Source organism: Microcaecilia unicolor, chromosome 1, assembly GCF_901765095.1.
Source record: "Microcaecilia unicolor chromosome 1, aMicUni1.1, whole genome shotgun sequence".
NCBI classification, from domain to species: domain Eukaryota; kingdom Metazoa; phylum Chordata; class Amphibia; order Gymnophiona; family Siphonopidae; genus Microcaecilia; species Microcaecilia unicolor.
In genome coordinates, this window is record NC_044031.1 from 104,556,577 (window position 1) to 104,573,059 (window position 16,483).

The window sequence follows — 16,483 nt, forward strand, 5'->3', positions numbered from 1 at the left end:
TGCGGCACCTTGCACGACTCTGCACTGCTGTAAGAGAAGAAAATTGCCTCGTCGGCCTTTCCCTCACTCTGCCCCGCCCTCGAGGAAATAGGATGTTACATCAGAGGGCGGGGACACAGTGAGGGAAGGGCTGATGAGGCGATTTTCTTCTTTTACAGCAGTTCAGAGTAGCGTGAGGCGCCGGGTGGACGGAGCTGGTAGACAGGTGGGGACGGGGGGGGGGGGTGCCGTGTCAGCCGTGTCATGCCCCGGGGGTGGGGGTGCCGTGTTGCCCTGCAGCCGGGGGGGGGGGGGGGGGGTAGCAGTGATCCACCCCGGGTGGCAGTAAACCACAGAACGCCACTGATGCTGCTGCTTTCATATGTAGATGCATCTGGAGGAGTGGCCTAGTGGTTAGGGTGGTGGACTTTGGTCCTGAGGAACTGAGTTCGATTCCCACTTCAGGCACAGGCAGCTCCTTGTGACTCTGGGCAAGTCACTTAACCCTCCATTGCCCCATGTAAGCCGCATTGAGCCTGCCATGAGTGGGAAAGCGCGGGGTACAAATGTAACATTATTATTATTATTTCCTCAATAAATCAACTTAATATCCTATAGAGACAGGAAATGGGTTGAAATGCTTTTCTGTATAATTGATTGTGTGTTTACCTTTGTGCTTGTGAGAGAACAGTTCTTTATGGTATTTCTTACTTCCCAGAATGTAATTTAGTGATGTCGGATTCTTCCATGGAGATTTTGTAAAGGAGCTAGGAAGAGAAGAGGGAGTCTCCTAAAACAGTTAGCATACAGCAGCTTTGCTGAGGTGGGAGGATAAAGCCTTCCTTTTGAAGGAAATGAGGTGTTTCCTTCCTACTGGCAGACAAATGTTTTCCATGTAAGGCAAAAGCTGTAAGTTAAACATTGTGCTCTTTGAACTCCTATTGCAGGGTTGCCTGAATATTGATGCTTCTCACGTGTTTATTTTTAATACAAAGTATTGGGGTAAATAAAAGAGTAAAATGACAGATTCTATTAGTTCCTCTCCACCACCTCCTATTTTTTTTGTTGGTAGGAAGCCTAACAAATACAGTTAAGATGTGGAGGAGTAGCCTAGTGGTTAGTACAGCGGACTTTGATCCTGGGGAACTGGGTTCAGTTCCCACTGCAGCTCCTTGTGACTCTGAGCTCTCAAGAATTCTTGTGCTGGCTCTCAAGAATTTTCTTCTGGACCGTAACCTCTCCAGAGCACAAGGTATTGGAACTCCCCCCCCCCCCCCCCCCCCCGTACTGTCTGGGAATCTAGGATATCTTGGACTTCATACTCTGTGTCAGGATCAGCATCAGTGGAAACAGGTGCCGTAGAAACCTGGTGGTGGTTCTTCAGTAAAAGTGTTGTGGACTTGCATGTACGTCACTGGACCCATCTGCTGACAACTAGGTATGGCCTAATAAACCAGGGAGCAAATTTGACCAAAGGGACCTTAAGGTGTAGGTTCTGGGTGGACAGCCAGACTAAGTTCCCTGCTTGGAAACAAGGAGCTATATGCTTTTTCTTGTTGGCCTGTTTCTTATACTTCTGGGTGGCCCGTAGCAGGAGTTCCTGGGTGTATCTGCAGAGATGAGAGAGGGATCTAATGGTGGCCTTGGCTGTTGGCATGGAAGGAGATTCCCTGGATATTGTCTGAAGACTATTTTGAAGGTGAGGTCCCAGAGGACTCACACAGGTGGTTTTTGTAACCTTAGGCCCAGGTCAGCAACTGGGGCCAGTCATGGTGCTGAGCTTAGATGTAGCTGTGTAAGGTTTTCAGGATTTTGTTGACCTCTCTGTCTGAAATCTAGAACAGGAGAAGTTCTCTACGATGACGAATCACAGAAGGCAAAAGTAGAGACTAAAAGACGATTCACCACTGGAGACGTGAGTCCAACAGTCTTTATTATATCAATGATAACGACCCGACACAGGCCGTGTTTCGACGCTAAAAAAGCGTCTGCATCAGGGGTCAATAAATACACTACAAATCAAAATATATAACATATATAAACACCACCAATAAAAACATATATACACATCCATATAAAAACATATAAAAATTCAATAGACACTAATTTTCTGATCAGAAGTCAATATGCTCAAATATGCTGTTTTAATGGTTATTAATTCCTGGAGGAAAAGTCCATAGTCTGCTATTAAGGCAACTGCTTGCTTTGAGATTTGTAGTGTGGCCATGATTTGGGTTTCTGCCAGGTACATGTGACTTGGCTTGACCACTGTTTGGAAAACAGAATACTGGGCTAGATGGACCACTGGTCTGACCCAGTATGGCTATTCTTATGTTCTTATGTTCACATTGTCTGGAATGTGCAGCTGAAAGCGGATTCATGTGCATATCATACAGAGCTGGCTGTTGGTTGTATTTGAATTGTAAGTTTTCCTCTATGGTTAATTCTTACTATTCCAAGGCTATTTTATGAAATTTTATTACGGTACAGAAGGATGGATGTGCAGTTTGCAGACTTTTATTATGACTCCCGTGAATAAATAGCTCTAATGGTGTAGATCTGGATAAAGTTTCCTTGCCGGTAAAAATTCATGAGGTTTAGAAGGAAGATTACAAAATATTCTCAGAGGACAAAAAGGCTGCATTATTCTCACACGTGGGTTGATGTCCGTGTTGGCACAGGAATCGGCCATAGCAAAGAACAAAAAGCTTTGCTACAGTCTTCTGGCTTGTGCTAGAGTCTTCTGGCTTGTATGTGCCCGCCACGCAAGCGCGTTCTTCAGTTTCTTCTTTTTTTCTGCGACGAGGTGTGGCAGGTTCCTCCTGTGCTCCTCCTTCTGGCCTGGTAAAGAGTTTCTTCTGAAGAGCGATGTTTTTTTTTTCCCTGCGTTTTTTCTATGTTTTCTACTTTTTCTTTAAAAAAACAAACAAACCCCAAAAAGTAGGGATTTCCTTTTGTTAAATCCTCAAGGTTTTTTTCTCTCCATTTTTAAGTTTCCTTTTTCGACGCAGTCGGGTTTTCTCCTCATTTTTGTGCCATTTTTATTGGCACAATCGAGTCTTTTGATTTCGCCGGAGCTGTTTTTCCTTCCATGTCATCGAAGACACCCAGTGACTTTCAACATTGTACTCTGTGCAACTGGACCATCTATGGTACCGATACCCATTCCTGGTGTATCCAGTGCCTTGGGCCTGACCACTGCCCAGCTTCTTGTGCTCTGTGTCTTCGTATGAAGAAGCGTACCCAAGTAGCTCGAAGCCCAACACAAGAAACATTTTGGGGCTCGGTCCAGTCCTTCGACGTCGGCATCTACTTCAGTACCGAGGACGCCGATATCGAGGGAAGCATCGACGTCAGGAGCAGAGTTAATGGCTGCTGAGAGGCCAAGTCACGCTGAGAGTAGTGAGGTGTCGATTGGGTCTCCACCTATCTGGAGGCCTCCTGCTATGCAGGTCCCCCGGGCTCCACCCCGAGGAGACGTGAGGATTCCATATCGTCCTCGTCGGCATTGAGCAAAGGCGAAGAAGCTCTGTCACCGATCTCCTTCGACACATGGTGCCGGGAGCTCTGGGGCATCGAAGGATTCGGCACCCGAGAAGTGTCGGCGCAGAGAGGACCGCTTCCCCTCCATACAGGAGGTGCCAATGCATCGCGTTTCTGAGCTCCAGGCGCTCTCTTGCAGGGACCCCTTTCTCCGGTTTTCAGACCGGGGGGGGGGGGGTCTGTGTGTCTACGAACACTGCCGTCTTTTCTGCCCAAGGTGGTCTCGGAATTTCATCGTAATCAGTCGGTAGAGCTGCCTTCCTTTCGTCGCCAGGACATGGGGAGCCGGTATGCATCCTTGCGGCTTCTGGATGTTCGAAGAGTTCTTATCCGGTATCTGGAGGCAACTAACGAGTTTTGTCGATCAGATTGATTGTTTTGTTCGGTAAACAGAAGGTGGGCCATTGCCCGCTGGTTGAAGGAGGCGGTGTCCGCCTATCTGCTGGCAGGGAAGGCTTCGCCTTTGGGTTTGAAGGCCCACTCGACTAGGTGTGTGTCGTCGTGGGCAGAAACGTCTGTCTTCTCCGGTAGACATTTGCAGGGCGGCAACGTGGTCGTCATTGCATTCTTTCAGCAAGCATTCTAGGGTGGATGTTGTTGCGTGGTCAGATGCGGTCTTAAGAGCAGCAGGGCCGATGTCCCACCCTCGCAGGGATTGCTTGTGAACATCCCACTTGTCCTGGAATAGTAGGATAGAATGTAATGGAAGGAAAAATTAGGTCATACCTGATAATTTTCTTTCCATTAATTCTTCACTTTCTTTCCATTAGTTCTTCACATTCTTTTCATTAGTTCTTCACATTATTTCAGGAGCCCTCCCGGTGTTTTCGGCCTATTTTGCTTCTGACTGCCCTGCACAATGTTCTGGATCCTGTCGTTGGTTTTTGGTTTTTTTTTGCCTTGTTAGTTGGTTGGTTGCTGTTCATGCATTTAGGTTGGTTTTCTGCTGGCTTATGTACAGTACTGAGGAACCGGGCGGCTAGCACGTTGCTAGGTATTGGTGCTCGGTTCTGGATTTTCTATCTCCATCTGCTGGTCGATGGACATAATTACCACTTGTCCTGGAATAGTGTGAAGAACTAATGGAAAGAAAATTATCAGGTAAGACCTAATTTCTCCTTCATTGTGAGCAACCTAAATATGAAATATTACAGTAGTCCAATCTAGTTGTAAGAAGTGACAGAACAAGGGAATGACATGTAGATTGATCAAAATATCTACTGACAGAACGTAATTGGCAGAGGATGATAAAGCTAGACTTGCATAAACTAGAAATTTTGCTGGGAATCTAGGATAACTCCAAGATACTGGAATGAATCAGCAGGGTGAGTAGGTATTCCAAAGAGGTTGAGTAGAGTCGGGGATGGTCGCATCTGAGCTAAACCAGCATGCAACGTTTTTTTTTTTTCTTGTTCAGTACTAGCTTATGATCATTTAACTAGTTAGAGATAAGTAACAGGCAGTCTTGGAGTGGAGTGAGAACAGGATTATATGAATGTGTGGGGAAAAGAAGCAAGATGTCATCTGCATAACTAAATGGTAATATAAAACAGACATAAAATATGCAAACGTACATTAAATGAACCAATTATATTTTAGTACATTAATGTGACTGGTAAAAATAAAAAAACTAATATATTAGGAATAGCCAACCATAAAAAATACAGATAACTTGGATATGGGAACCAAAAATCAACTAATTAGAACAAATATAGAATTATTAGGTAACTAGTGGAACCAAGCCCATTTCGTCAAAAATGAACCGGGCCCTAGGAAGGCTCTCATCTAAGCGATTTTTTTCCCTCTGCCCTCCCCTCCATGTCCAGCGGTTCTTCCCTCCCCTCCCATCCCTTCTGTGTCCTGTCCTGCTCTCGTCTCCCTGTCCTGCGATTTTCCCCTCACCTCTGTGTCCTGCGATTCTCCTCTGTCCTGCCTTCTTCTCACCTTATGTCCCACGATTCCTCCCCTCCAGCGTTCCGTTGCCTTCACTTGCTTGCATTCGTTGCATCTTGACGTCAGCTCGCCTCCAGCATTACCTTCCCTCTCACTGTTGCGCCCTCTAATATTTTATCTTTACGTGAGGGCGGGACAGTGAGAGTGAATGGAATGCTGGAGGCTTGCTGATGTCAGGATGTTACGAAGCCAGACAGCCGTAGAACGTTGATGGTACAAATTATTATATAGGATTTCTCTTTTTAGCGATCAAAAGAGAATCGGCATGAAGGGTAATGTGAAATTAAACCAGCAATCAAAAATGATCCAAATCGGGTGGCCTCTAAAATTTTTTCAGTTCAAGTGTCTTTGTACTATACACCAGGGTTGGTTATGTTCTGGCTAACAATTTCATATTTAGTTGTTCACCACTTTCAATAAATATTTTTTTTTTGGAGGGGGGAGGCTAGAAACTTAGTTCAGGCTAACAATTTCATATTTAGTTGTTCACTTTCACTAATTTATTTTTGATGGGGGGAGTACAAACTTATTGAAAATGGTGAATAAATGCAAAAAATTGTTAGCCAAAATTAATAAAATATAGCCAACCTGATGTAAGTATTCATAAACTTGTTTAGTCTCTGGTTCAAGATATACTCATGTGATACTGTAAAGAAACGGAAAAAAAGCTTAATACAGATTACCACATAATAATCTCCATGTTATAAAAAATATATGCATTATATAAACCAGGAGCCTAAATATATGAACAATCCATACATTTAATGTGAAAAGCAACATGGAGAGGAGATGTAAATTGGGGTGTAAAACCACAATATTTGAGAAGATGGGATAGTAAGTGTATAAGCAGCTAGGAAAGTGTTGCTGTGTGGAGTGAACTAACATGTGGATAAAGGTGAGCCGGTTGATACTGTGTATCTTGTTTTTTAAAAGGCGTTTGACAAAGTACCTCATGAAAGATTCCAGAGGAAATTGGAGAGTCATGTGGATTAAAAACTGGTTAAAAGATAGAAAACAGAGAGTAGGGTTAAATGGTCAGTATTCTCAATGGAGAAGGGTAGATAGTGGGGTTCCCCAGGGGTCTGTGCTGGGACTGCTGCTTTTATACATATTTATAAATGATCTGGAGATGGGAGTAACTAGTGAGGTTCTCAAGGGTTAATTCATGCGATACCACTGTACATTGATAATTAATAGTATAATCCCTGTGAGTTCTTTTGTTTTAAGTTTTCTAGATTTTATGTTTCAACAATTTTATTAGTGATGCTACAAACATCTTATTCACCAAACAATAAACTTAGCTTACAATTGCATAACATGTAACTAACAAAATCAAGCTAAGCTAACAATTTCACCACCCACTTTTATCCTACCCCTCCCCCAACTGAATAGTAAACGTTTCTTAAGATTATGTTCAGTAGTAATAACTTCACCAACAGTCCTCAAAAAGTAACCTCTCCCCTAACAAAACCTCCCTTCCTCACAATAACCCAAGCCAACACCATAATATCGAGATTCTACATCCTCTAGCGTGAATAGAGAGCAAGGAGGGAAACCCCCACTTCTCCACCCCAAGCAGAGCCCACCTTCCTCCCTACCACCCTAAACCCATTCCCCACTATAACCAGAACCAGTTCTAGTTACCAACCACCCAACTAAGCCCTCCCCTCAACTTCCCTTTCAAACCCAAACCCGTCCCATTTAACCAGGTCAGAAAAGAACCTACAGGTTCAACCCAAAAGATTTTGGGAATGGCAGGGCAAAGATGAAACCCCTGTACCCCTTTCTCCCCCTGTAATGATAGAGGAATGAAGAATTATACATCTGGGTTCATCTCTCCTGAGCTATGAATTAGCAAACTACGCCCTTTGGAACTAAGAATTTGCAAATAAGGTAACCAAATTTGAGTAAAAATCTTCCTACGTTTGGGGGGAATTTCTATCCTCTCTGGCCTCCAGGTCGCCAGAAGATGTACCTGGTTCCACCAGTGCTAATAGGCAGGGGCCTCAGACGAAGTCCAGAGTTTTGTAGATTTTAATATAGATGTTTTTCTTGCAGCACTGCAGGTTTAGATCCCATCATCATTACAGTGTTAGTCAAACTTGTTCCTCTGTGCAGTAAAGTGCCTCCATAATGGTTCAGAACTGTTTTCACTCATATATACATTTTTTAAAACATATTTTTATGCACATTTATCTTTTTTCCAACACGTGTATTTCCCATTACCCTCCCCTCTTCGTCATTTCTTCCTTTTGTTACATTTGGGTTATTGCCCTAGACTCCTTTCTTTTTATGTCACTTTCTTATATTTTTAAAGTTTCATAAACTTTTACACATGGTTTTTACACTTTTGTTAAGGACTCCTGACAAAGGCACGTGTCGAAACACGGACTATGTAGAGTCCTTTTCATCAGTGAATGTTTGTCAATCATCTATGATGGTGCCATTATTTGTGGATGTCTATAGTAAAGACTGGAACTGTTTTTCCTGGCTCATCACCTGGTCATTTCCACTCTTTTTCTTTTTTTTTTTTTTTCTTTTAGAAAACTAAATACATATTTCTGCAATTTTTTATTGCATAATACATTTTTTTCACATTCAAAATAATAAAGGGAATGTAGCAGGTGCAGAAGTTTGAAGATCCTTTAGTAATTTGTAATACCTCCTTTTGGAGAAATGACAAGTTTCCAAATGTTTCCTATAGCGAGTTTCTCTACTTGCATCCTTGAAATCCCCTGCTCCCCGTTTTTCTCTTCTGTTTTAAGTGGCCTCAAGTGTACTGCATGTTTCAGATCTAATCACAGATTTTCAGTAATCATATATGACCAAGGGACATTCTAAAACCTTTATACTTCTTCCCTGTAGGTACTGCCCCCAAATTTTATATATCGTGTCTTAATTTCTGCGCAGAAATTGAAGCGTATTGTACAACAAGGTGCATAACTTAATTACCTAGCTAAACTGTACAGCGCTGCGTAACACTAGTAGCGCTCTAGAAATGTTTAGTAGTAGTACTAATCAGCTCTGTTAATACCAGTTAGTGCTAATAATTTCTTGTTAACATCCAATTAAGATCTACACGCACAACTCGCTAAGTGTATTTAACATATTGTGCATAAATTCCAAGTTGCATAGTTTATATGGAGGCGTGGTTATTGGCATGGAGCGGGCGGCTCATGGGCATTTCTAAAATCTATGCACATTATTATAGAATACACTCGCGCTGTGCCTAATTTAGACTTTGGGATTTTTGCAAAGTAAAACCATGGCGGTGGTAATGGAGACGAAGACTGTGTCAGAATTTAAGGAAGCATGGGACAGGCATGTGGGATCCCTTAGGAAAAAGAGGAACTAGTGGTTACAGTGGAAGGGCAGACTGGATGGGCCATTTGGCCCTTATCTGCCATCACATTTCTATGGCCTAAATGGACGCAACCAACTGTGGTCGCGTGGAGAGGCGCTCGGTGTATTCTATGTACCATGTGGAAATTTAAGCCAGTTCTATAAAATTTAGACATACTTTAGAGAGTATGCCTAGGTGTATCTTTTACCACTCAGATTTTTCAGGTGCCGTATATAGATTCTAGTCCTATGTGGCTAATTTTGAGATATATTTAAGATCATTACCTTGCTGAAAAATCCGTCCTCTTTTTAGCTTCAATTTTCATTGACTCTAGAACAATTGATTTTAGGATATGTTTAGGTGAATGTATTTTTCCTTCCACCTGCTCAATAGGTTATATGTTACTGGCTGTTATTCAATCCCAATGTGTAATAGAGCTACCCAAATGCTCAATTGTTGACAAGGTGTTCTTTTCTTCAAATCTTCACACTTTTTTCTCTAGATGTAACTTCTGTGGTTCTGGCTGGACAGGATTTTCTTTAATCATTCTAAAGAAAAGTTTCATGCTTCTTCAAGGTTTTATATTGCATTCCTTAGATGACTTTTTTGTGATGAGGTTATCGAGAAGGTTTCCTTTTTTCACATAGATCATAGTTTAAGCAGTGCTTTATTGTGAATGACAACTCCAGTATAGGTTAAACTATTTGATAGGTTGTTTGCAGTTATTTTGTAGGTTCCATTTTCAGCCATTTCTATAGCTCAATGCATGGATGAGGCAATGGTACAGGGAGGAGGGTTTTAGATTTGTTAGGAACTGGGCAACATTCTGAGGAAGGGGGAGTTTATTCCAGAAACATGGGCTCCACATTAAGCAGGGTGGAACCAGGCTGCTGGCATCAACATTTTAAAAAGGAGATAGAGCAGCTTTTAAACTAGACATTTAGAAATTAGGGGAAGGCCAACAGTTGCTCAAAACTGCATGGTTAGGAACAAGGTACCTTTAAGATGTCAGCAAGATAGGGCATCCCAATAGTGAGGTTGCAATAGAGATCATAATAGACCAGGTGTCTTTCTTTTTGAATAGACAGATTTTCAAGATTGCAAGTTGTAAATAGGAACAGCAAACATTGTTTGAAATATCTGTATGCAAATGTCAAAAGCCTAATAAATCAGATGGGGGAGTTAGAATATATTGCACTAAATGAAATGATAGTCTCTCAGACATAGTGGAAGGAAGATAGATTCTAGATGCAAAGAATTGATAAAGAAGGCTAAAGGAGAATATTAACCCCATTAGTTTTGCGTTTACCACAAACTGTGTATTCTTCTTACGACTTTGTAATTCTTTATATTGTTAGTATGTAAGCCGCATTGAGCCTGCCATGTGTGGGAAAGCGCGGGGTACAAATGTAATAAATAAATAAGGAAAACTGGCCACAGAGACAAAACTCACAGTAGCACCTTTTTCAGGTCCATCAGAAGCAGAAAATCTGTGGTACCATTTGATCATGAAGGAACAAAAGGGGTAGTAAAGGAGGTCAAGGCCCTAGTGGAGAGCTTGAATGAGTTCTTTACTTCAGTTTTTATGAAAGAAGATTTAAGAGGTCTACCAGTACTGGAAATGGTTTTCAAAGGTGATATTGCGCAGGAACTGAAAGATCTTGGGGAACCTCAAAGACGTACTGAGCCAAATTGACATGTTTAGTGATAAATCACCTGGAACATATTTTATATACCCCAGGGTACTGAAAGAACTCAGACATGAAATTGCTGATCTGCTTTTAGTGATGTGTAACTTGTCGTTAAAATCAACTGTAGTTCCCGAAGATTGGAGGGTGGTCAATATAATAATTTTTAATAAGGGTTCCAGGGGTGATCCGGGAGATTAGATTGGTAAACCTGATTTCAGTTCTGGGCAAAATAGTGGAAGCTATTATAAAGGATAAAATTAGAGAACAAATTGACAAATGCAGTTTAATGGGACAGAGTCAACATTGGTTCAGCCAAGGGAAGTCTTGTCTTACCATTCTGCTTCATTTCTTTGAAGGTGTGAATAAACATGTGGATAAAGGTGAGCTGGTTGATGAAGTGTATATTTTCAGAAAGCTTTAGACAAAGTTCACATGAGACTCTTGAGAAAGTTAAAGAATTGTGGTATGCGAGGCAGTGTTGTTCTTTGGATTAGGGATTGGTTATTGGACATAAGACAGGAGGTATGGTTCAATGGCCATTTTTTTCTGTAGAGGAGGGTGAAGAGTTGAGTGCTGCAGGGATCTGTATTGGGACCGGTGCTATTAAATGTACTTATAAATACATAGTAACATAGTAGATGACGGCAGAAAAAGACCTACACGGTCCATCCAGTCTGCCCAAGATAAACTCATATGTGTATACCTTACCTTGATTTGTACCTGTCTTTTTCAGGGCACAGACCGTATAAGTCTGCCCAGCAGTATTCCCCGCCTCCCAACCACCAGTCCCGTCTCCCATCACCGGTTCTGGCACAGACCGTATAAGTCTGCCCTCCACTATCCACACCTCCCAACCACCAACCCCTCTTCCCCCCACCTGCTCTGCCACCCAATTTTAGCTAAGGTTCTGAGGATCCATTCCTTCTGCACAGGATTCCTTTATGCATATCCCACGCATGTTTGAATTCCGTTACCGTTTTACTACTACTACTACTACTTAACATTTCTAGAGCGCTACTAGGGTTACGCAGCGCTGTACAATTTAACAAAGAGAGACAGTCCCTGCTCAAAGAGCTTACAATCTAATAGACAAGTGAACGGTCGGTCCGATAGGGGCAGTCAAATTGGGGCAGTCTGGATTCACTGAACGGTAAGGGTTAGGTGCCGAATGCAGCATTGAAGAGGTGGGCTTTAAGCAAAGACTTGAAGACGGGCAGGGAGGGGGCTTGGCGTAAGGGTTCAGGAAGGTTGTCCCAAGCATAGGGTGAGGCGAGGCAGAATGAGCGGAGCCTGGAGTTGGCGGTGGTGGAGAAGGGTACTGAGAAGAGGGATTTATCCTGTGAACGGAGGTTACGGGCGGGAACGTAAGGGGAGATGAGGGTAGAAAGATAGTGAGGGGCAGCAGACTGAGTGCATTTGTAGGTAAGGAGTAGAAGCTTGAATTGAATGCGGTATCTGATCGGAAGCCAGTGAAGTGACCTGAGGAGAGGGGTGATATGAGTATATCGGTTCTGGCGGAATATGAGACGTGCAGCAGAGTCCTGAACAGACTGAAGGGGGGATAGATGGCTAAGTGGGAGGCCGGTGAGGAGTAAGTTGCAGTAGTCCAGGCGAGAGGTAATGAGAGCGTGGATGAGAGTTCGGGTGGTGTGTTCAGGGAGGAAAGGGCGAATTTTGCTGATGTTAAAGAGGAAGAAGCGACAGGTCTTGGTTTTCATCTCCACCACCTCCCGCGGGAGGGCATTCCAAGCATCCACCACCCTCTCCGTGAAAAAATACTTCCTGACATCTTTCCTGAGTCTGCCCCCCTTCAATCTCATTTCATGTCCTCTCGTTTTACCGCCTTCCTATCTCCGGAAAAGATTCGTTTGCGGATTAATACCTTTAAAATATTTGAACGTCTGTATCATATCACCCCTGTTCCTCCTTTCCTCTAGGGTATACATGTTCAGGTCAGCAAGTCTCTCTTCATACGTCTTGGAACGCAAATCCCATACCATTCTCGTAGCTTTTCTTTGCACCGCTTCCATTTTTTTAACATCCTTCGCAAGGTACGGCCTCCAAAACTGAACACAATACTCCAGGTGGGGCCTCACCAACGTCTTATACAGGGGCATTAAAACCTCCTTTTTTCTGCTGGTCACACCTCTCTCTATACAGCCTAGCAATCTTCTAGCTACGGCCACCGCCTTGTCGCACTGTTTCGTCGCCTTCAGGTCCTCAGATACTATCACCCCAAGATCCCTCTCCCCGTCCGTGTCTATCAGACTCTCCCCGCCTAACACATACGTCTCCCTTGGATTTCTACTCCCTAAGTGCATCACTTTGCATTTCTTCGCATTGAATTTTAATTGCCAAACGTTAGACCATTCTTCCAGCTTCTTCAGATCTTTTTTTCATGTTTTCCACTCCCTCCGGGGTGTCCACTCTGTTGCAAATCTTGGTGTCATCCGCAAAAAGGCAAACTTTACCTTGTAACACTTCAGTAATGTCACTCACAAATATATTGAACAGAATCGGCCCCAGCACCGATCCCTGAGGCACTCCACTACTCACCTTTCCCTCCTCCGAGCGAACTCCATTCACCACCACCCTCTGGCGTCTGCCCGTCAACCAGTTCCTAATCCAGTTTACCACTTCGGGTCCTATCTTCAGCCCATCTAGTTTATTCAAGAGCCTCCTGTGAGGAACCGTGTCAAAAGCCTTGCTGAAATCTAAGTAGATTACGTCCATAGCACGTCCTTGATTTAATTCTCCTGTCACCCAGTCAAAGAATTCAATGAGATTCGTTTGGCATGATTTCCCTTTGGTGAAACCATGTTGTCTCGGATCTTGCAACTTATTGGCTTCCAGGAAATTCACTATCCTTTCCTTCAGCATCGTTTCCATTACTTTTCCAATAACCGAAGTGAGGCTTACCGGCCTGTAGTTTCCAGCTTCTTCCCTATCACCACTTTTGTGAAGAGGGACCACCTCTGCCGTTCTCCAATCCCTCGGAACCTCTCCCATCTCCAAGGATTTATTAAACAAATCTTTAAGAGGACCCGCCAGAACCTCTCTGAGCTCCCTCAGTATTCTGGGGTGGATCCCGTCCGGTCCCATGGCTTTGTCCACCTTTAGCTTTCCAAGTTGTTGATACACACTCTCTTCCGTGAATGGTGCTTTATCCACTCCATTCTCAGGTGTACTTTTGCCAGTCCCTCGCGGTCCTTCTCCAGGATTTTCTTCAGTGAAAACAGAACAAAAGTATCTATTTAGCAAATTGGCTTTTTCATCATCATTATCTACATAGCGTTTCGCTGTATCTTTTAGTCTTACAATTCCCTTTTTGTCTTTCTCCTTTCACTAATATACCTGAAGAAGTTTTTGTCTCCCCTTCTTACATTTCTAGCCATTTGTTCTTCCGCTTGCGCCTTCTAATCTGCAAATCAGAATGGGGAGTGAGGTGATTAAATTTGCAGATGACAAAATTATTCAAAGTTGTCAAAACACATACGGTCTGTGAAAAATAGCAGGAAGACCTTAGGAAACTGGAAGACTGGGCATCCAAATGATAAATTTAATGTGGACAGATGCAAGGTGATTCATATTGGGAAGAATATTCCAAATCATATTTACCTTGGAAGTCGGCACTCAAGAAATAGTTCTAGGTGTCATAGTAGACAATATGCTGAAATCTTCTGCTTTGTGTGCAGAAGCAACCAAAACGGCAATCAGGATGCTAGGAATTATTAGGAAAGGGATGTAAATAAGACCAAGAATAATAATATGCCTCTGACCTCACCTTGAGTATTGCGTTCAGTTCTGGTCACTGTATCTCAAAAAAGATATAGCAGAATTAGAAAAGGTTCAAAGAAAAGCAACCAGAGTGATAAAGGGGATGGAACTCCTCCCAAATAAGGAAAGGCTAAAGAGGTTAAGGCTCTTGAGCTTGGAATAGAGACAGCTGAAGGAGGATATATATGATGGTGGTGTACAATGGGTAAACTGCATGGAAGTACTTTTAAAACAAATATAAAATATTTTTTCGCTCAAAGAATAATGAAGCTCTGGAACTTGCTGCCAGAAGATGTGATAACAGTTAGTGTATCTGGTTTTAAAAATTTGGACAAGTTCCTGGAGGAAACTTTCATAGTCTACTATTGAAACAGACATGGGGGAAGCCACTTCTTGCCCCAGGATTGGTAGCATGGAATGTTGCTGTTAGTTGGGTTTTTGTAGGTACTTGTGACCTGGATTGGCCATTGTTGGAAGCAGGATACTGGGCTAGATGAACCATTGTTTTGACCCGATATGGCTATTCTTTTCTTCTTATGAAGATAACCAATGGGCCACTGACAAATTATATCACAGTGATAGGATTGATCCAGTTGGTGGAGGATAGCATTATATGTTAAGGGCCTTGAATCAAATAGACTAAAAATTCTGCAGGACACAAAACATATCTTGAAATTCCTGTGGATAGAAATTCCATGTGTCAAGGAGAAAAGGGTAGTGATAGGAGTGTACTGTTGTCCATCTGGCTAGGAATGATGCAGAAATGTTATCACAAATTAGGAAGATTAATAAACTGTGGAGCACGATAATAACGAGTGATTTCAATTACCCCGATATTGACTGGGTAAATGTAGCATCAGGGCATGCTAAGGAAATAAAATTCCTTGATGAAATCGAAGGCTACTTCATAGAGAAGCTGGTTCAGGAACCAACAAGGGGGGGGACAGTTCTAGAACTAGTCCTTAGTGGAGTGCATGATCTGATGGACGAGGTAATGGTGCTTGGGCCAGTTGATAACAGTGGTCATAACATGATCAGATTTGATATAGTCTCTGGAGTAAGCACACAACGGAAATCCAATACTAACATTTATCTTTGAAAATGGAGACTATTGTAAAATGAGGAGAATGATTGATTAAAAAAAAATAACAAACCCAAAGGTCAAAATTTACGTCAGGCGTGGATGCTATTCAAAAATACCATCCTAGAAACCCAAACCAGATATATTCCATGTATTAGAGGAAGGATGGCTAAACGATAGCCTGCATGGTTAAAAAGTGGAAGAAGGGAGCTATTAGAGCTAAAAGAAAATATTTGAGAAAATGGAAGATGAATCCAACTGAAGGTAATAGGAAAAAGCATAAGGAATGGCAAGTCAAATGAAAAGCACTGATAAGGAATGCAAAGAGAAACTTTGAAAAAAAGACAGAGTCGAAGAACACAAGTAAAAACATTTTTTTAGGTATAATAGAAACAAGAAGCCTGTAAAAGAATCGGTTGGATCTCTAGATGGCCGAGAGGTAAAAGGGGCACTTGAGAAGACATGAATATAGTAGAAAGATTAAATTAATTCTTTGCTTTAGTTTTCAACGAGGAAGATATGGGAGAGATACCAGTGCCACAAATGGTATTCAGTTTTGGTGAGTCAGAGAAACTGAAATAACTCTTTGTAAATCTGGAAGATATAATGGGGCAATTTGACTAAATGAAGAGTTGCAAATTGCCTGGACTGGATGGTATACACTCCAGAGTACTGGTAGAATTGAAAAATGAACTTGGAAAGCTGTTAACTAAGTAGCCTTCTTGTGAACATAATTTCCAGAGGTCTTAAGACTGCAAACCAATGTCAACAAAACTCTGTTGCATGCTAGAATTACACCGATTTATAATTTAAGATAAAATTTCAATTAATACAGTTTGGTTGAAGTTGAAATCTTGTTTCAAAATCGTAAAATATTTTTCCATGATTTCTCATTTGAGCTGCTAGAACTGACAGCTTTGTGACACTGAAGAAGGACTTGTGAGCACAGGGTATGAAATGTATACTTTTACTTACCCTGTAAAGCTTAAGGTCTTCCACAACAAGACCTTGGAGTTTATCGTGATTAAGGACTGCTAAGCTTTCATCATGAGTCTGCTGCAGGAAGAGGATTGTAGAGATTTTTTTTCTTTATGAATTTGAATTGTCACAATTCAC

At 42.2% G+C, this 16,483-nt stretch overlaps 1 protein-coding gene across 1 annotated transcript in view; it reads left to right on the forward strand.

Annotated features, from left to right (window-relative positions):
- Window positions 1-15,280: 15,280 nt before the first annotated feature.
- ABI1 (abl interactor 1) overlaps window positions 15,281-16,483 on the forward strand; it is a 212,429-nt gene continuing 211,226 nt past the window's right edge. The window contains exon 1 of the mRNA XM_030201021.1: window positions 15,281-15,343. Coding sequence (XP_030056881.1) covers window positions 15,281-15,343 — 63 coding nt within the window. The remainder of the gene's footprint in view (window positions 15,344-16,483) is intronic.